Source organism: Chlorocebus sabaeus, chromosome 16 (genome assembly GCF_047675955.1).
Source record: "Chlorocebus sabaeus isolate Y175 chromosome 16, mChlSab1.0.hap1, whole genome shotgun sequence".
Lineage (NCBI taxonomy): Eukaryota > Metazoa > Chordata > Mammalia > Primates > Cercopithecidae > Chlorocebus > Chlorocebus sabaeus.
The window spans coordinates 7,567,219-7,587,690 of record NC_132919.1 but is presented as its reverse complement, the minus strand read 5'-3'; the positions used below and the strand labels follow the sequence as shown (position 1 = coordinate 7,587,690).

Sequence of the window (20,472 nt, the reverse complement as noted above, 5' to 3'; positions counted from 1 at the left end):
GCCAAGGCAGGTGGATCATGAGGTCAGGATTTCAAGACCAGCCTGGCCAACGTGGTGAAACCCCATCTCTACTAAAGATACAAAAAATTAGCCAGGCATGGTGGCACATTCCTGTAATCCCAGCTACCTGAGAGACTGAGGCAGGAGAATCGTCTGAACCCAGGAGGCAGAGGTTGCAGTGAGCCGAGATCACACCATTGCACTCCAGCCTGGGCAACAGGGCAAGACTCCGCCTCAAAAAAAAAAAAAAAAAAAAAAAAAAAAACAGAAGACGAAGAAGGCGGATCTTGTACCCTATTCTATCCATTCAATAAGCATGCTGAATACTTCCTCCACACAGGTGCTCAGACGAATGTCCCACCACCTCACTAATTGTACAGTTGGGGGACACTAAAGAGAAACTAGTCACTCCAGTCTTCCCACTTACCTGTCAGGCAGGCCAAGAACTTGTGCAGATGAGAAGCAAAATGATTTCTAATGCTCTCAGGCCAGGTTGTGTTTGCAAAGATCTGAGGGGCAAAGACTCCACTGACCAGCCGAAGCAGGGCGGGGATATAGGGGCCCCGCACCGTCCCAAACTGCACGGTTGCCTCAAAGTTCTCCCGGGTGATGGGGACCGGTGCTTGGCGAATGAAATAGACAAGCTGGTTCTGGGTCTGCATGGAAGACAGCAGATCAGAGTTCAGTCGCCAGGCCCAGCCATGACACCCAGTCACAAAAGCCCGGCTGAGTTCTTTCTCACGTCCCTCAGGGTATCCTGATCCTTCTCTAAATGGAAGTGCCATGAAGTGCTTCCTGTTCTTTTCACGGATATAAGATTCCATATCCAGAGATGTGGGGAGGAAATGCAGAGAGTATGCCTTGAGAGTAGGGACTGTACATTTTGTCCAACTTGGCTCTAGAACCTAGTACAGTGCCTGGTATATAGTAGATGGTCAATAATGTTTGTTGAATGGATCGATAGAAAGAAAGGATGGAATGGAGGAAGCACATCAGCCCATGAAAAAGCAGAAAGGAGAAGGACTGGAAGGAAGAGACAATTGTCTAGGGTTTTCCATTTTGATAGCATATATTTCTCCCAAAATTTTACATTTATGCTTCAGTTTTGCTTATGGTGAGTTTTTGTGGTTTACATACAAAAACATATATCTTTTCATGTAATTAAATATAAAACTCCTTAAAGTTCTAACTGCTACATACTTAGAAAGGCCATGTCCACCCTAATATCCGACTCACCTGTTTCATTTGGTTTTTTTAGTGCTTTTGTGACTAGTCTTGACAATTTATTTAAATTTTTTTTTTTTTTTTTTTTTTTTTTTTTTTTTTTTTTGAGACGGAGTCTCGCTGTGGCCCAGGCTGGAGTGCAGTGGCTGAATCTCAGCTCACTGCAAGCTCCGCCTCCCGGGTTCACGCCATTCTCCTGCCTCAGCCTCCCAAGTAGCTGGGACTACAGGCACCTGCCACCCCGCCCGGCTAGTTTTTTTTTTTTTTTTTTTTTTGAGACGGAGTCTCGCTCTGTCGCCCAGGCTGGAGTGCAGTGTCCGGATCTCAGCTCACTGCAAGCTCCGCCTCCCGGGTTCCCGCCATTCTCCTGCCTCAGCCTCCCGAGTAGCTGGGACTACAGGCGCCGCCACCACGCCCGGCTAGATTTTTGTATTTTTTAGTAGAGACGGGGTTTCACCGTGTTAGCCAGGATGGTCTCGATCTCTTGACCTCGTGATCCGCCCGTCTCGGCCTCCCAAAGTGCTGGGATTACAGGCTTGAGCCACTGCGCCCGGCCTGTATTTTTTTAGTAGAGACGGGGCTTCACCCGGTTAGCCAGAATGGTCTCGATCTCCTGACCTCGTGATCCGCCCGTCTCGGCCTCCCAAAGTGCTGGGATTATAGGCTTGAGCCACTGCGCCCGGCCTTTTTTTTTTTTTTTTTTTTTTTTTGAGACAGAGTCTTGCTCTGTCGCTCAGGCTGGAGTGCAGTGGTGCAATCTCAGCTCACTACATTCTCTGCCCCCCCCCCCCCCCCCCCGGGGTTCAAGCGATTCTCCTGCCTCAGCCTCCTGAGTAGCTGGAATTACAGGCCTGCATCACTACACCTAGCTAATTTTTATATTTTTAGTAGAGACGGGGTTTCACCAGGTTGGCCAGGCTGGTCTCAAACTCCTGACCTCAGATGATCCACCTTCCTCGGCCTCCCAAAGTGCTGGGATTACAGGGGCAAGCCACCAGGCCCGGGTGACGATTTATTTAATTTTAAAAACAAATTAAAGCACAAGGAAGAAATTAATAATCATCTGTCTTCTTACTATCCAGAAATAAATACTGGCATTTTGTGTCCTTTTTTTTTTTTTTTTTTTTGAGACGAAGTTTCGCTCTTGTTGCCCAGGCTGGAATGCAATGGCACGATCTCAGCTCACCACAACCTCCACCTCCCAGGTTCAAGTGATTCTCCTGCCTCAGCCTCCCAAGTAGCTGGGATTACAGGAATGTGCCACCATGCCTGGCTAATTTTTGTATTTTTAGTAGAGATGGGGTTTCTTGATGTTGGTCAGGCTGGTCTCAAACTCCTGATCTTATGTGATTCGCCTGCCTCGACCTCCCAAAGTGCTGGGATTACAGGCGTGAGCCACCCTGTCTGGCTATGTTCATTTTTTTAAAAGCTTAACAACTATAGGCCGGGCGCAGTGGCTCATGACTGTAATCCCAGCACTCTGGAAGGCTGAGGCAGAGGGATCATGAGGTCAGGAAATCGAGACCATCCTGGCTAACATAGTGAAACCCTGTCTCTACTAAAAAATACAACAAAAATTAGCCAGACGTGGTGGTGTGCGCCTGTAGTCCCAGCTACTGGGGAGGCTGAGGCAGGAGAATGGCATGAACCCGGGAGGCGGAGCTTATAGTGAGCCGAGATCTCGCCACTGCACTCCAGCCTGGGAGACAGAGCGAGACTCCATCCAAAAAAAAAAAAAGCTTAACAACTATTACTTTTGTGAAGATGACATATGTTAAATATAAATAATTGAAACAATGCAGAAAAGTACAAAGATAAAAGTTAAAATGTCATCTAAAATTCCACCACCTAAAAATTAATAGTTAATATTAGAGAAAACATTCTACATATTTTGCTATAGCTATATACATATAGAAAATTTAATTAAAATCATTATTTTTAAATAGGAGCAAGCTGTTTTTAATTAAAACTATTAAATTTAATTTTACTTGAATTTAAGCGAATAAAAAGAAATAGAAATAGCTATAAAGGAATTCTTGAGCTTCATATAAATTTTTCTTCATCCAGAAGAGAGGCTTCTTCCCAAAGGACCCCTTTCTACGGTAGTAAGAAAAAAAGATTATGAAAAATATTATGAGTTTTCTCACTAACTTTCAATTTTGAGTTCTGTTAGCTCACTGCTTTGCAAGACCCAATCCAGAATCTACTCCAAGATCACACATCGCTCATGTCTCTTAGTCTCCTTTAGTTTTAAACCACTCCCAACCTTTTTCTTTCATGGCATTGATTTTCTTTTTATTTTTAATTTATTTTATTTTTTTTATTTATCTTTTTTTTTTTTTTTTTTTTTTTTTTTTGAGACGGAGTCACTCTGTCGTCCAAGCTGGAGTGCAATGGTGTGATCTCGGCTCAACGCAACCTCTGCCTCCCTGGTTCAAGTGATTCTCCTGCCTCAGCCTCCCAAGTAGCTGGGATTACAGATGCATGACGCCACACCCAGCTAATTTTTTTGTATTTTAGTAGAGATGGGGTTTCACCGTGTTGCCCAGGCTGGTCTCGAACTCCTGAGCTCAGGCAATCCACCCACCTTGGCCTCCCAAAATGCTAGGGTTACAGGCGTGAGCCACCGTGCCCAGCCCATAATTTTTAAATTTTTAACTTTTTTTTTTTTTTTTTGAGACAGACTCTTGCTCTGTCACCCAGGCTGGACTGCAGTGGCACAATCTTGGCTTGCTGCAACCTCCACCTGCCAGGTTCAAGCGATTCTCGTGTCATGGCATTGATATCTCTAATAGTCCAGACCTGTTTTCTTTTTCCAATATGTCTCTTAATTTGGATTTATCTGATTGTCTCCTTATTGCCAGATTCAAGTTAAATATTCTTAGCAAGATTACCACATAGGGGATATTCCTAAGGAATTAATTTTTCCTACAATTGAGTAGCTTAGCCAAGATGTATATTGACATTAACCACTGTGTGACAAATTTTGTGGAATACAGTGTGTCCTTTTTGATTCCCAGATTCAGTTCCTTCTGCATTTCAGGGAAATTATTTGTATTTTATTTTTACATTTATATTGTTTCATTTGTTGGCTCTCTATACAAGATCATCATGTTAGTCTTTCATATCTGTTAGCTTCTCTAATTGCGTTAATGTCCTTGGCTTGTTCTTCTGCATACATTGTGATTACCTCTAGCCTCTCCTCTGTCAGTGATAGGATTTTCTGGGTTAGCTATTCAGTTCCTTGCTATTTCCAATCTACTGGTTTTGTAACATGCTGCTTTATTCGTTTCCTAAAATCTGCAATCTCCCTTTTATCTTATTCTCACATTTTATCATTTCAGAGCTCAACTTTTTTTTAATTGAATTCCTGGTCTTATTAAATTATAGTAGAACATGGTACTGTTGTGAGGAATCTCCTCTGTTCATTCAGTTATGTTTTCCTCTTTTGCATGCTTTGTTCCTCTTTTTTCTTTGATGTAACGTGCTTGCAGTTGCCATGCAATTTCTTTTCATTTTGCTCGTGCTTGGGCAGCAAGCGTGTGAACTCATTCTTTTTGCTCTAATGTACTGTGGGTGACTTGACCTCCCACTATGAGCGACCAGTTTATTTTTGCCCCTGGAAGTTAAAGTGAAAGGGTTGGGTGTTTTATGTTTTATTCACTTTTCTTTGGCCTAAGAGAATTGCCTCAGGGAAATGGACAGGTGGTTAGTGCTAATCTAAGGCAGTGAAAAATCTTTGTTAAAACACCTCGGCTCAGGCCGGGTATGGTGGCTCACACCTGTAATCCCAGCACTTTCGGAGGCCAAGGCAGGTGGATCACCTGAGGTCGGGAGTTCGAGACCAGCCTGACCAACATGGAGAAACCCCATCTCTACTAAAATTACAAAATTAGCCTGGTGTGGCGGTGCATGCCTGTGATCCCAGCTACTTGGGAGGCTGAGGCAGGAGAATCGCTTGAACCTGGAAGGCAGAGGTTGCAGTGAACCGAGATGGCGCCACTGCACTCCAGCCTGGGCAACAAGAGCAAAATTCTGTCTCAAAAAAAAACCCCACCTAGGCTCCTCTTCTCTCTCTCTCTTTTTTTTTTTTTTTTTGAGATGGAGGTCTTGCTATGTTGCCCAGGATTGATTCGAACTCCTGGGCTCAAGCGATCCTCTGGCTTCAGCCTCCAAAGTAGCTGGGACTAAATGACTAAAGGCACAGGCCTTTCTCTCTATTAAGATTTGATTACACCCTCTCAAGTTCACTCTGTGTAGCTGGGGGAGCACCATTCTTTGACTCGGTGCATGTGTTTTTCACTGGTCACCCACTTTTAAAGTGTATTAGATTAAATTTGTTTACTCTCAGGGGTTTTTTTGGTGTGGTTTTTTTGGGTTGGTTTGGTTTTCTTTATTTTTTGGTAGTTTTACTTTTTGCTCATTTTATCAGGTATTCAAGGGTAATAATTTTTTATGGAAGTTTCAACTGGCTTTTTTTTTTTTTTTTTTTTTTTTTTTTGAGACAGGTTCTCACTCTGTCACCCAGGCTGGAGTGCAGTGGAGTGATCACACCTCACTGCAACCTCCACCTCCCAGGCTCAAGTGATCCTCCCACCTCAGCCTCCCAAGTAGCTGGGACTATAGGCATGCACCATCATGCCTGGCTAATTTTTGTATTTTTTGTAGAGATGGGGTTACACTATGTTACCCAGGCTGATCTCGAACTCCTAGGCTCAAGCAATCAGCCTGCCTCAGCCTCCCGAAGTGCTGAGATTACAGGCACAAGCTACCACGCCCAGCTTCAATTGGCCATCTTAGCTCAGGGGAATACAATTAAGTCTGTTATTGGCCAGGCTCGGTGGCTCACACATGTAATCCCGGCACTCTGGGAGGCTGAGGCAGGTGGATCACCTGAAGTCAGGAATTCGAGACCAGCCTGGCCAACATGGTGAAACTCTGGCTCTACTAATAATACAAAAATTAGTCGGGCATGATGGCAGGCACCGGTAATCCCAGCTACTCAGGAGGGTGAGGCAGGAGAATGGCTTGAACCCGGGAAGCGGAGGTTACAGTGGGCCAATATCATGCCATTGAGCTCCAGCCTGGGCAACAAGAGTGAAATTCTATCTCCAAAAATATATATATATATATATTTCAACATGGTAAATAGATTTTTTAATTGAAAAGCTTCATGTTCCATGTTTCCCAATTCTATTCGTTGAATAATCCATCCTTCCCCACAGATTTTTTTTAATGCCATTTTTATAGAAAAAAATAGCCGTTATATATGTTTCTGTACTTTATATTTTTCATATTTCCTATATTTCCTTTTTTTTCTTTTGAGACAGAGTTTCACTCTTGTTGCCCAGGCTGGAGTGTGATGGCATGATCTCGGCTCACTGCAACCTCCGCCTCCTGGGTTCAAGGGACTCTCCTGCCTCAGCCTCCGAGTAGCTGGGATTACAGGCTTGCGCCACCACGCACAGTTAATTTCGTATATTTTTAGTAGAGATGGGGTTTCTCCATGTTGGTCAAGCTGGTCTCAAAGTCCTGACCTCAGGTGATCCGCCCACCCCAGCCTCCCAAAGTGCTGGGATTACAGGTGTGAGCCACCACGCCCGGCCTCGTATTTCCTATAATTCTGTACTGTTGCTTATAAAGTGTTTTTGTGCTTTCAATGTTTCTTTATTGTTGCTTATGATGTATATAGTCTTGCCCTATTACAACTCTGTTTTAATTACTGTAGTTAATGATTTTCGTATTTACAAGTCTCCCTATTACTTTCCTTCTTCATCATCATCTTTGCCATTTTCATAATTTTTTTAGAGATATTTTTAAATCCTTTACACAAGGAATTTAGCAACTGTGGCATTTGGGCAGTATGACTAGAATTGCATTAAGATTATACTTTTGTGGGTTTTTTTGTTTTTTTTATTTTTTGAGATGGAGTCTTGCTCTGTTGCCCAGGCTGGAGTGCAATGGCGTGATCTCCACTCGCTGCAACCTCTGCCTCCTGGGTTCAAGTGATCCTCCTGCCTCAGCCTCCCAAGTACCTGAGATTACAGGCGCCCGCCACCATGCGCGGCTAATTTTTGTAGTTTTAGTAGAGATGGGGTTTCACCATGTTGGCCAGACTGGTTTCGAACTCCTGACCTTGTGATCCACCCACCTCGGCCTCCCAAAGTGCTGGGATTACAGGCGTGAGCCAAATATGATACTTTTTTATATAAAATAATCTTTATGATATTAAGATTCCTACTCACAAACAAGTTGTGGCTCATCATTTCTTCAAGTCGTTTTTCATGGCCTACAACAAAGTTGTTTTCTTTCATATAAATCCTACTTTTATATTAAAATGTATATTCAGATATAAACATATTTTGCAAATTTTGATTCCTTTTGCGAATGAAATATTTTTTCATTGTTTTGTGGCTGATTACTGCCAGTGCACGGGGCAAGAGGCCTTCTGCCCGTGTTCAATGCAGAATGCTTCACAAATTGTGTCATTGTTCCATAGGGCCATGGCAATCATCCTCATCCTTTCCGCTTTTGTATATGTGCTGCCAATAAGAGCAAAGCAACAGCCTTTTAACTTTTCCAACATTTTATTTCCAAAATTTTCAAACATATATACAAAAAAGTTCAAAAAATTTTACAATGACGACCTATACGACCACCGCCCAGATTCTACCAGCAATATTTTCCTATCCATGTATCTTTTAACCGTCTCCCTACCCTAGGTCTACCCTTGTCTAATGTATTATCCACATTGTTGAAATAGTTATCTATCTAAACTATAAAAGACTTCAATAGCACTCTCTGGGATAGTGGCCAAATTCTCGAGTGTAACATACAACAAGGCCCTTCACAAGCTGACCCCAAGCCCCTTTCAGTATCACTTCCCACTACTTCTCTTTTCTTTGTACATAGAGTAGGCTTCGCTGATAGCTCTTACCTAGTCTTGATGGAATCCTACTTACCCTTCATCCCAGCTCAAATAGCACCTCCACCATCAAGCCTTCCCAGAATTCCACTGGCTCCATTAGTTGCTCCCATAACGGTCCTATAAAGCTTTGCTCATGATCACAAACTATAGTAAATATTTGCTTATATGTCTGTCTTCCCCACTAGACTATGATAGCATTCTTTTTTTTTTTTTTTTTTTTTTTTTTTTGAGAGAGAGTCTTTCTCTGTCACCAGGCTGGAGTGCAGTGGCATGATCTCGGCTCACTGAAACCTCCGCCTCCCGGGTTCAAGCGATTCTCCTGCCTCAGCCTCCCAAGTAGCTGGGATTACAGGCGCCCGCCACCATGTCCAGCTAGTTTTTGTATTTTTAGTAGAGACGGGGTTTCGCCATGTTAGCCAGGGTGGTCTCGGTCTCCTGACCTCACGATCCACCCACCTGCCTCGGCCTCCCAGAGTGCCGTGGGCACGGGAGATGACAAGACTTAAGGATGACGAAGGAACTGAGAGCCCTCAACTCTCTGTAGGACCACCTTTGACCTGCGAAAGTAGGGTACGCACCTGTACAGGCATGCCCAGATCTAGCTTCAGCCCAAAACAAGGGTCAATGAAGATGGTGAGGATGGATTCTGTAGGGTCCTGGGCAAAGTGTTCCAGAATGGCATCGTGCTCCTGTGTCCACACCGCATCCGCCAGTCCTGTCAGCGCAGCTCGGGAAAGGAAGAGGGGCTTCTATAGAAGGAGAGCAGACAGAGGGCCAAAGTAACTACGACTGCCAGGATGAGTCATTCCTCCCATCCACAATCACAAGTGAGGACATGGGAGATGAGAGAAGCCAGACAGGTTCAGAATGGTGAGGAGAAACTGAACGATAGTTTTCAAGCTTTGAAAGAAACAGAACAATAAGATGTCTTGCCTCTAAGCATAAAAAAAAAAAAAAAAGAACAGATCATAGAGGAAGACTGGGATATTATCCTCCCAGTGCAAGAGATTATCTTTATGCCTGTGGTTTTTAAAAATGTCAGCCCTTGATCTCAAAGGTAAAAGTGAATTAAGGGAATGTGTAGGATATTAGCCTACATCAAGCAATTAGGAGCAGTGAGACCACAAGCTGGAAAAGGGAGAGGGTACAGGAGCAATTTCTTCACAATGGAGTCCAAAAGAAGTGTAAAATACTGGGTAAAAGTCAGTTGGTTCAGCAGTAAGGAAAAAGTGAGGAGGTGAAAAAGACATAAAAACACCAAAGAAGGCCGGGTGCAGGGGCTCACGCCTGTAATCTCAGCACTTTGGGAGGCTGAGGCGGGTGGATCATCTGAAGTCAGGAGCTCAAGACCAGCCTGGCCAACATGGTGAAACCCCGTCTCTACTAAAAAAAAAAATACAAAATTAGCCGTGCATGGTGGTGCATGCCTGTAATCCCAGCTACTCAGGAGGCTGAGGCAGGAGAATTGCTTGAACCCAGGAGGCGGAGGTTGCAGTGAGCTGAGATCGCGCCACTGCACTCCAGCCTGAGCAACAGAGCAAGACTTTGTCTCAAAAAAAAAAAAATATATATATATATACACACACACACACATATACATACACACACACACACACATATATATATATTTTAAAAATATTTTCACTTGAAGTCAAATACAAATAAAAATAACAAAGAAGACCGGGCACGGTGGCTCACGCCTGTAATCCCAGCACTTTGGGAGGCCAAGGTAGGCATATCACCTGAGGTCAGGAGTTCAAGACCAGCCTGGCCAACATGGTGAAACCCCATCTCTACTAAAAATACAAAAATTACCCTGGCATGTTGGCGTGTGCCTGTAATCCCAGCTACTCGGGAGGGTGAGGCAGGAGAATCACTTGAACCCGGGTGGCAGAGGTTGCAGTGAGCCGAGATTGTGCCACTGCACTGCAGCCTGGGCGACAGAGCAAGACTCTGTCTCAAAAAAAAAAAAAAAAAAAAATTCATTTATTGCCCATCATTTTTTTTTTTTTTTTTTTTTTTTTGAGACAGAGTCTCGCTTTGTCGCCCAGACTGGAGTGCAGTGGCCGGATCTCAGCTCACTGCAAGCTCCGCCTCCCGGGTTCACGCCATTCTCCTGCCTCAGCCTCCCGAGTAGCTGGGACTACAGACGCCCACCACCTCGCCCGGCTAGGTTTTTGTATTTTTTAGTAGAGACGGGGTTTCACCGTGTTAGCCAGGATGGTCTCGATCTCCTGACCTTGTGATATGCCCGTCTCGGCCTCCCAAAGTGCTGGGATTACAGGCTTGAGCCACCGGCCCATCATTTTTTTAAAAAAAATTCCTTGCTAAACAGATAACACCCAGGCCCGGAAAAGGTGTATTGTCGTATTGCTAGCATGAGGGCAAAAAGTATAATGCATTTGGAACGCGTGAGGTATTAAAAGTGATAGAAATGTTCTTTATCCTTTGATTCAGTAACTCCACATACAAGAATCTATTTTAAGGAAATATTAAGTATTTCAAGAGTGTTAGTTTTACTTATAATATTCATGAAAGTATTCTGAGAGCAAAAAATTAGAAATGGCAAAATGTCAAAGAGTAATGGTTTAACTACGGTATCTGCATAGAACATGGAACACTATATGGCTGTGAAAAGTGGTGGTTGCAAATTGCTGGCCCTGTGGCTTACACGTATAATCCCAGCTCTTTTGGAGGCTGAAGCAGGAGGACTGCTTGAGTCTTGGGAGTTCAAGACTAACCGTGGCAACACTCAATCTTCACCAAAAAAAAAAAAACAAAAAAAAGAATTTTTTTTTTAATTAGCTGGGCATGGTGGCACATGCTTGTAGTCCTAGCTACTCAGGAGGCTGAGGCAAGAAAACCACTTAAGCCTAGGAGTTCAAAGTTACAGGAAGCTATGATTGTTTCACTGCACTCCTGATTGGACAACAGAGAGAAACCCTGTCTCTTAAAAAAAAAAAAAAAGTTTACAAAGAGTATGTAATGTGAATAACAATAGCTGGGCATGGTGGCTCACACCTGTAATCTCAGCACTCTGGGAGGCCAAGGTGGGTGGATCACTTGAGGCCAGGAGTTCAAGACTAGCCTGGCCAACATGGTGAAACCTTGTCTCTACTAAAAATACAAAAATTAGCCAGGTACCTGGACGTAGTGGCTCACGTCCCTAATCCCAGCACTTTGGGAAGCCAAGGCAGGAGGATCACTTGAGTCCAGGAGTTCAAGACCAGCCTGGACAACGCAGCAAGACACTGTCTCAAAAAAAAAAAAAAAAAAAAAAAAATTAGCCAGGTGGCAGGAACCTGTAGTCCCAGCTACTCAGGAGACTGAGGCATGAGAATCGCTTGAGCCTGGGAAGTGGAGATTGAAGTGATCTCAGATCATGCCACTGCACTCCAGCCTGGGCAACAGACCAAGATTCTGTCTCAAACAATAATGATAATAATAAAAATAAAATATTTTGTGAAAAGGTGTAATACAAAATCGTAACATATGGGCTGGGCGCAGTAGCTCACACCTGTAATCCTAGCACTTTGGGAGGCCGAGGCGGATATATTACCTGAGATCAGGAGTTTGAGGCCAGCCTGGCCAATATGACGAAACCCTGTCTCTACTAAAAATACAAAAATTAGCCGGGCGTGGTGGTGCATTCCTGTAATCCCAGCTACTTGGGAGGCTAAGGAGGGAGAATCGCTTGAACCCCGGAGGTGGAGGTTGCAGTAAGCCGAGATCATGCCCCTGCACTCCAGTCTGCTCGAAGGGAGTGAGACTCCACCTCAAAAAAAAAAAAAAAAAAGTAACATATGATAAAGTTAGGATTATACAAAAACAAACTTATAAACCTGTGCACAAAAGTAAAATATATATCACAATATCATTTGGCGTTTTTTGTTTCTTGTTTTTTTGAGACGGAGTTTAGCTCTTGCTGCCCAGGCTGGAGTGCAATGGCACGATCTCGGCTCACTGCAACCTCTGCCTCCCGGGTTCAAGCAATTCTCCTGCCTCAGCCTCCCAAGTGGCTGGGATTACAGGCACCTGCCACCACGCCCTGCTAATTTTTGTATTTTTAGCAGAGATGGGGTTCACCATGTTGGCCAGGCTGGTCTCGAATCCTGACCTCAGGTGATCCACCCACCCTGGCCTCCCAAAGTGCTGGGATTATAGGCTTGAGCCACCATGCCTGGCCAGACATAGCAAAATATTAATATTAAATGTGTTTGGGCAATAATACCATGAGTTTTCTCTGTTTTACTTTTCTGTCTCTTGCCATTTTTTTCTTTGATAGTCATTACTTTTTTCTCCCTTTTTGAAAAATGTCAGGGTCACCACTCTATTCTTCTCACCCAGGTAACTATGGTCATGACTAGGCTTTGATGCAACTTGGAAATAAAGAAGCAGAGGTCATTTAGTGCCATTTCTCAAGGTGATTGAAGCAGCTTCTGTAAATTCTTCAGCCAAAGAAAAGAACTGAAGGAAAGGTGGAAAGAGAATGTCTTAGAAATTACTATCCAATTAGGACAATATCTTCCCAGCTCGTTCAACTTGTTCAGGTGTTCACCCACATGATGAATAAGCTCATCACAGTTTGACCCAAGGTGGGGAGAGAAGAGAGACCTGTGCCTTACTTAAAGCCCTCCTCTCTCCTGGGGAAGGCACAGAGGACTTCGTCTTTTACTTAGTGAACTGGATTTGTGGTGAGTAGGCTAACAGCAGAGAGCAGGTAAAAGAAGTGGCAGACAAGAGAGAATTCCTCATGCGCCAACCACAACTGATCCTTTGATTCACCAGTTATTGGGGAGAATATTTGCCGCAAGGAAGACCCAGGCCTACCACATCTGCCTCAGGCTCCATTGATTCTTCACTCTGTGCTTGAGGTCCCTCCAACCGCGGCTCTGGGAAGAATAAAGATACAAAAAGGAAGGCATTCCTTGGAAAGTTAAACACAGTCAGCCGGGCACGGTGGCTCACGCCTGTAATCCCAGTACTTTGGGAGGACTAGGCGGGCAGATCACCTGAGGTCAGGAGTTCGAGACCAGTCCGACCAATATAGTGAAACCCCGTCTCTACTAAAAATACAAAATTAGCCAGGTGTGGTGGCGGGTGCCTGTAATTCCAGCTACTCGGGAGACTGAGGCAGGAGAATCACCTGAACCCAGGAGGCAGAGGCTGCAGTGAGCCATAATCGTGCCACTGCCCTCCAGCCTGCATGACAGAATGAGATCCTATCTCAAAAAAAGAAAAAAAAAGCCGGGTGCGGTAGCTCACGCCTGTAATCCCAGCACTTTGGGAGGCAGAGGCGGGTGGATCAGGAGGTCAGGAGATCAAGACCATCCTGGCTAACATGGTGAAAGCCCGTCTCTACTAAAAAATACAAAACATTAGCCAGGCGTGGTAGTGGACGCCTGTAGTCCCAGCTACTCGGGAGGCTGAGGCAGGAGAATGGCGTGAACCCGGGAGGCGGAGCTTGCAGTGAGCAGAGATTGTGCCACTGCACTCCAGCCTGGGCGACAGAGCGAAGACTCTGTCTCAAAAAAAAAAAAAAAAAAAAAGAAAGAAAGCTAAATGCAGTCATCCAATGGCCCAGCAATTCCACTTCTAGGTAGAGACCCGTGAGACCTGAAAGCAAGGACTCAAAGAGTTATTTTCATTACAGCGTTCGCAGCAGCATTATTCACAATAGGCAAAAGGTGGCAACAGCCCAGTGTCCTCTAACAGAGGAATGGATAAACAAAATGTGCTGTAAACATGCCGTGGGATATTATTCAGCCATCAGAAGACATGGCGGTGCGGTTCATGCTACGACAAGGATGAGTCTTGAAAACACAGTGCCAAGTGAAAGAAACCTGTCATGAGAGGCCACTAGATGAAATGTCCAGCACAGGCAATCCATAAAGCCAGAAAATAGATGAGCGGTTCCTGGGATCTGGGGGGTAGGGGGAACCAGGAGTGACTGCTAAAAGACGAGGTTCTGATGCAACTTAGAACTAAAGATACAGGAGTCACCTGGTGCCAATTTCTCAAGGTGCTTAAAGTGGCTTTCTTTTGGCGGGATAAAAATGTTCTAAAATTAGATAGCGGGAACATTGCACAGCTTTGCAAATATACCAGAAACTACTGAATTGTAGACTTTAAAAGGGTAAATTTTATAGTCAGTAAATTATCTCTCAATTTAATGTAAAAAGCTGACTGGGGGCCAGGCATGATGGCTCACACCTGTAATCCCAGCACTTTGGGAGGCCAAGGCTGGCGGATCGCCTGAAGTTAGGCGTTCGAGACCAGCCTGGCCAAGATGGTGAAACCCCGTGTCTACAAAAATACAAAAAATTAGCTGGGCATGGTGGCGGGTGCCTGTAATTCTAGCTACTTGGGAGGCTGAGGCAGGAGAATTGCTTGAACCCGGGAAGCGGAGGTTGCAGTGAGCCGAGATTATGCCACTGCACTCCAGCCTGGGTGAAAGAGCGAGATTCTGTCTCCAAAAAATTAAAAATAAAACAAACACTGACTGGGGTAGGGGTGAGGGAATGAAGGTGGTTAGTACTGAGGTTATTCCAGGCACGCAGCTTCTGGCCCTCCATCTTACCCCCACTCCTCTTCCCACATGGAGAAGTTGAGGCTCATAGGAATCAGTCCTTCTCCAAACCACTGGCCTGCTGGGCACTCAGTAATGCCATGCCCACTCTGGACTCCCATAAAACCCAAGGGCTCTCTTTCTCTGCCTCCTGATCACTGGTCACACAGGAGATTGGGGTAAAACTGGTGGCCTTCCCATCCCCCAGGGACTGAAAGGAGGAAGGAACAAATGAGATATAACCAAAAGGCCATAGGGAACAGGACACTCCACTCTGGCTTCCAGAAAGGAAAACTAAGAGGGGAATGAGGCATAGAGGCCGGGGCAGGAAGGCGTGAAAAGATGGAATAGGCAATTCCGGAGCTTAGCGGTAGGTGAGTGATCCAACTCCCTTGGGAAAACTGGCATTCAGGTTCCAGATAAGAACTAGGCGAGGGGAGGCTGGGTGCGGTAGCCCATGCCTGTAATCCCAGCACTTTGGAAGGCCAAGGCAGGTGGATCATTTGAGAATAGGAGTTCAAGACCAGCCTGGGCAACATGGTGAAACCCCATCTCTACTAAAAATACAAAAATTAGCCGGGTGTGGTGGCACACGCCTGTAATCTCAGCTACTCAGGAGGCTGACGAAGAAGAATCGCTTGAACCTAGGAGGTGGAGGTTGTAGTGAACTGAGATCGCACTACTGCACTCCAACCTGGGCAACTGAGCGAGACTCTGTCTCAAGAAAAATAAATAAATAAAATAAGCTGGGCATGGTGGTATATGCCTATAATCCCAGTTACTTGGGAGGCTGAGGCACAAGAATCACTTGAGCCTAGGAGGCAGAGGTTGCAGTGAGCTGAGATTGTGCCACTGCACTCCAGGCTGGGTGACAGAGTAAGACTTTGTCTCAAAAAAAAAAAAAAAAAAAAAAAGAAAGAAAGAAAGAAAAAATAAAAGAAAAGAAAGCTTAGAGGTGGGAGAGGCAGAAATCCTTGCTATTCGAAGGCCAACACGTTCATTTTAAAGCTCCTTCCCTTCCTTCCTCAGAGGTTTCTCTAAACCGAACCTCACTGCCTTCCCTCCCATCTTCCCCTACTCCTCCTAGCACCCAGCAATCCCATTTTAACTGCTTTCACCTGAGCTCTTCAGAACTCAGAAGGATAAATTCTGCACATTTCTAAGATCCTGGAACCTAAGGCAGGTTCTTATGGCCCAGGGACTTTTCTCCCATGCCCACGCTTAATCTCTCAACCTTTAATTTTAGAAGGAGATTCTATTTCTTTTTTTCTTGACAAGCTAGTATCAGTGTAAAGGAGCTCCAGGTAAAGAAGGAGGTCTACACTTAGCTCATAGTCCTGTCTACCCTGACCAGTGCTCTCAGGGAGAGCCCAGCAATAGCAACAACTACCAAAAACCTTCCAATCTTACTGGCTCCGGCTCACCCACAGGAAAGGAATCCCTCAGGTCAAAGCCACAAGAGGCAGCCTCTTTAAACACTTTCCTCCCTAGATCTAGACTTCTTTCCTGTCGTCCTGAACCTGAACCTCCGCAGTCTACCAAGTCCCTGCCAAAATGAGGGCGGAGATACAAGAGCCTTAAACAGATGGTAGAAAGCATCAGCCGGGCTTAGGATTCAAAGGGTGGCAAAACAGGCTGAGTCTCCATGGTGATGGGCTTAATGGGAGAAAAACATTATTTGTTTTGCCACCCAGGGTGAAAATGGGAAAAAGGAAGAGATCAAACCCTCTTCAGTGGGGTAGGAGCAACCAGGAACACTTGAAATAAGGAGTAAGAGGCTAGAGAAAGGACTGGCTGGTAAACTCCTGGTATATTGTGTGAAATTTTAAGACAGCAAGAACGACGACAAGGCTGGCCAGGAGGAAGACACACAAAAAAGGGACCCAGTGGCAGGGCTGCTGAACCTCCATGGCTAGGGGCATCACTTAGCCCCTGTTTCCTGCCCAGAAGCAACAGTGTCTGCTCCCCAGCCCTAAAATGCCTCCAAGCCCCTCTGACTTTCCCCACCCTCCATTGCTAAGCATCCTGTACCCCAGCAAGTACCCACCAGGCTCCTCCTTGGGGAGCTCAGCCTGCGGCTCTGGCTCACTGACAGCCAGGGCGTTCCCCTGCTCCTCTGTGGCCACAGCAGCCTGAGCGGCCCACCCTGACCGGCTTGCCCGGGAGCTTCCTCGGCCACTCGGTCGCTGCTGCTTCTCAGCTTTGCTGGACATCGTGCAGGCAAAACCTACAGGGACACAGGAGTGGAAAGTCCACAACCAGATACCACCTACCACCCCCAAACCAGCCCCCGATACAAGCAGTCCCTTTTGAATTCATAAATTGACTGAAACTCAGTATGATCATCTTTTCTGGTGGTACCCACACCCTGCTCCATTAACCACAAGGGCTCTGGATTCTACAGAGGCCTGGGAGGCCTTGCTATTCTTCCCTAACACATCCTACTGTCTTCAGGACACTGGGTTAAAAATCAAAGTCCCTCAAGGCACTAGGAATAAATGGCAGTTAAAGACGATGACCAGGCTGGGTGTGGTGGCTCATGCCTGGAATCCCAGCACTTTGGGAGGCTGAGGCGGGTGGATCACCTGAGGTCAGGAGTTCGAGACCAGCCTAGCCAACGTGGCAAAACGCCGTCTCTACTAAAAATACAAAAAAAATAGCCAGGTGTGGTGGTGTGCACCTGTAATCCCAGCTACTGGGGAGCCTGAGGCAGGAGAATCACTTGAACCCGAGAGGCGGAGGCTGCAGTGAGCCAAGATTGCACTACTGTACTCCAGCCTGGGTGACAGAGTGAGACTCTGTCTCAAAAAAAAAAAAAAAAGATGGCTAAACAGACACCTCACTAATGAGGATTTAGAACCTCTATCTCTGCCCCAGGGTATGAGAACATAAGATAATCAGGAAAAGATCTGTCAAGCTGAAGTGCGGTTGCCCAAATCCTCATCCACTCTAACCTCCAGGATCATGAGTGAGTGAGAGAGGCCCAAGGAAGGGGTGCACATCCCCCACCCTCTGTCACTGTTCAATCATTCAAGCAAACCAAGATGATTTTCGGCCGGGCGCGGTGGCTCACGCCTGTAATCCCAGCACTTTGGGAGGCCAAGGCGGGCGGATCACGAGGTCAGGAGATCAAGACCGTCCTGGCTAACACGGTGAAACCCCGTCTCTACTAAAAATACAAAAGTTAGCCGGGCGTGGTGGCGGGTGCCTGTAGTCCCAGCTACTGGGAGGTTGACGCAGGAGAATGGCGTGAACCCGGGAGGCGGAGCTTGCAGTGAGCTGAGATCGCGCCACCGCACTCCAGCCTGGGCGACAAAGCAAGACTCCGTCTCAAAAAAAAAAAAAAAAAAAAAAAAAAAAAGATGATTTTCCTATGTACCTCTTTTCCTCCCAAGTTAAATGGAAAAATGCTCCTCCCAACCCCACTAAAATCGGCAACATCTGTTAACAAAGAAAAACAGTATTTGCCACCTGGCTCTTTGGCTTTCAATTCCTGAGGGGCAGGAACACTGTTTTGTGTGTACTGAGGTCTCTCAGCATAGTTGGCTGAGGAACTGTGTGCTATTAAGATCAGTCAGGATCATTTATTTGACTCAAAATGCCCTGAGAACAGATTGGAAGCAAGAAGGACAAAAGTCATCCAATCATAAATTTAAATTGTGTAATGAGGAAAAAGCAATTGGGGCACGAGGAAGGCCACAGTGGTGCCTCTCTCGGAAAGGTAGGATGGCAGGAAGCGGGCATCTCGGGCAGGTGCTCAGAATCCCAAGGGCAAAGTTTGAGGCGCTGGGCACTCTCTTTTCATTCAGCTGCAGCCTAACGCCACCTGTGGCTCTCCTTCCTCATCCCCACAGGCTGCCACAGGCATTGATCTCAGGTTATGAATTTCAAACTTGAAGGATTTGTACTTTGCTCCAAGGAAAAATGTTCTGTTAGGCCAACAAATCAATAAAACCAACCACAGCAAGGAGGCTTCCTCCATCAGTCTCCAGGGAAGCATGAAGCTGCGCTTTCCTGCCTCAAACTGGAGCCTGAGGCGCATGCACTGTGGGATTCACCGAGCGTTCCCACACCGCAGGCCCCAGGAGGAATTGCTCTGCTAACCCGGGGCCCACTCCATTACTAGGAAATACCGCAGGGGCCAGGCTTTATCCTTAAACTGGTTACCAGCAGGCAAACTTCCCCTCAAAATCGCTTTTCCCCCCAACTGTCACAACTGCCCCTTCTCCTCCCCCTCCCCCACACAACTATTCCTTGCTCCCCCTCCCTCCACAACTGCCTCTTCTTCTCCCCCACAACCGTCCCTTCCTACCCCGACACTACTGCCCCTTCTCCCCAGCACTCCTTCCCTCCTTCCCTCTGTCCCCGACACACACCTCGCCACGCTGACCCTCTCTTCCCTAGACCGACCGATGGGCCACTCTAAGACGTTGCCCACCGCGGCCTTCTCGGGCAGGCGTCTGCACGCGTCCCCATGGCAACCCCGGGCAGGGAGGGGCTAGCAGCCGGTGCGCGCCTCCACTGAGCCCGACTCCTCCGCGCAGGCGCCCTGGATCCCTGCTTCCCGGCCCCACCCCGCCCAGGTCTACCCCTCAGAGACTCGGGGCTCGAAGGCTCCGGGACTAAGGGAAAGTAGCCACATCTGGCGAGCCAGAGGTGCAGGGGACGGGGGCTGGTGTCAGGACACAGCTGGAAGGGCTGGGGCGAGAGACAGTGAGCTACCGCCCCGCAGGACATTGAAAAAGGCAGGGGGAACCCCAGCGCCCGACCCTGCGCCCAGGTCTGTGCGCCCCAGCCGGAACGGGTCCAGCAGATGGCGCCGGGCGCCCCGCGGGCGAGGTGTATTCGCGATCTAGAAGGCGTTCCAGGATTTCCAGGCAGCCGTGGCTGCAGCTGGAGCCGGGGGAAAAACTGGGGCTGGAGCACCCTTGCCCTCCTGCTTCTTCCCCCTTCTTAGTTCGGATTGGGGTCTAGGATTGCGGGGCGGGGCGGGGAAAGGGAGGGAAGACTGGAACTGGAGTTTTGGGAATCTGAGGATTGGCTTTCGAAAGCGTCGCTGATTTTTGGGGGGGACGAGAGGCGGGGACTCCCTGGGGAAGGTGACCGGGCCTGGGAGGGGCTTCGCTCTCCATAGGAACAAAGGCTGCGTCGTGAGAGAGGAGGCGAGAGGGGAGGGCTTGAGGGCCGGGGCAGATCTCCAAGGATGCCAGGGGGCGCTACGGGCCGGGGCTGCTAGAAGGCGCCTAGAAGACCGCTATACCTGGGCCCAGGAGGAGCTTTGGGGAGACCTGGGAAATACAGGGAGGAAGCCGAGGCGGGGGATGGGAAGGCGCCCTCCCTGCTTCCATCAATAGTGCCTAATTAAGACAAAGCCAGCAGCGAGCCCACTGATTACATTTCCATGAGGAACGAAATTGATGACATTTTCTTTGCTAGATGAGGAGAAGAGAAGCTGGCACCTCAGTTCCCCCTTTTTCTGTTTGGCGTTCACACCTAACAGATCTCATTATGCCAGTCTGGCACTGCCAGGGGTGGCAGTCCCTGGTACTCCTGAAGAGCAAGTGGATTAACCACACCCTAACCCAGCCCTGACCTCACCCTCCCACCTACCCTATCTTTATTCCCAGAAGTGTCAACCCTTTCCTTCCCCCCGACCCCCAATGATTCCTCCTGCCCAGCCAGACTCCTGTTGCTGACAGCAGGAATGGAAGGAGAGGAGTCCCGCCCACCCCAAAACCAGCTGCACAGCAAG

General features: G+C 47.0%; 1 protein-coding gene across 1 annotated transcript in view; it reads right to left on the bottom strand.

Moving 5' to 3' along the window:
• DNAH2 (dynein axonemal heavy chain 2) overlaps positions 1–20,083 on the bottom strand; it is a 121,963-nt gene extending 101,880 nt beyond the window's left edge. The window contains exons 1-5 of the mRNA XM_037987835.2: positions 19,097–20,083; positions 16,768–16,947; positions 12,983–13,044; positions 8,731–8,901; positions 428–656 (exon numbers count right to left, since the gene is read on the bottom strand). Coding sequence (XP_037843763.1) covers positions 428–656; positions 8,731–8,901; positions 12,983–13,044; positions 16,768–16,933 — 628 coding nt within the window. The 5' untranslated portion in view covers positions 16,934–16,947; positions 19,097–20,083. The remainder of the gene's footprint in view (positions 1–427; positions 657–8,730; positions 8,902–12,982; positions 13,045–16,767; positions 16,948–19,096) is intronic.
• Positions 20,084–20,472: the final 389 nt, after the last annotated feature.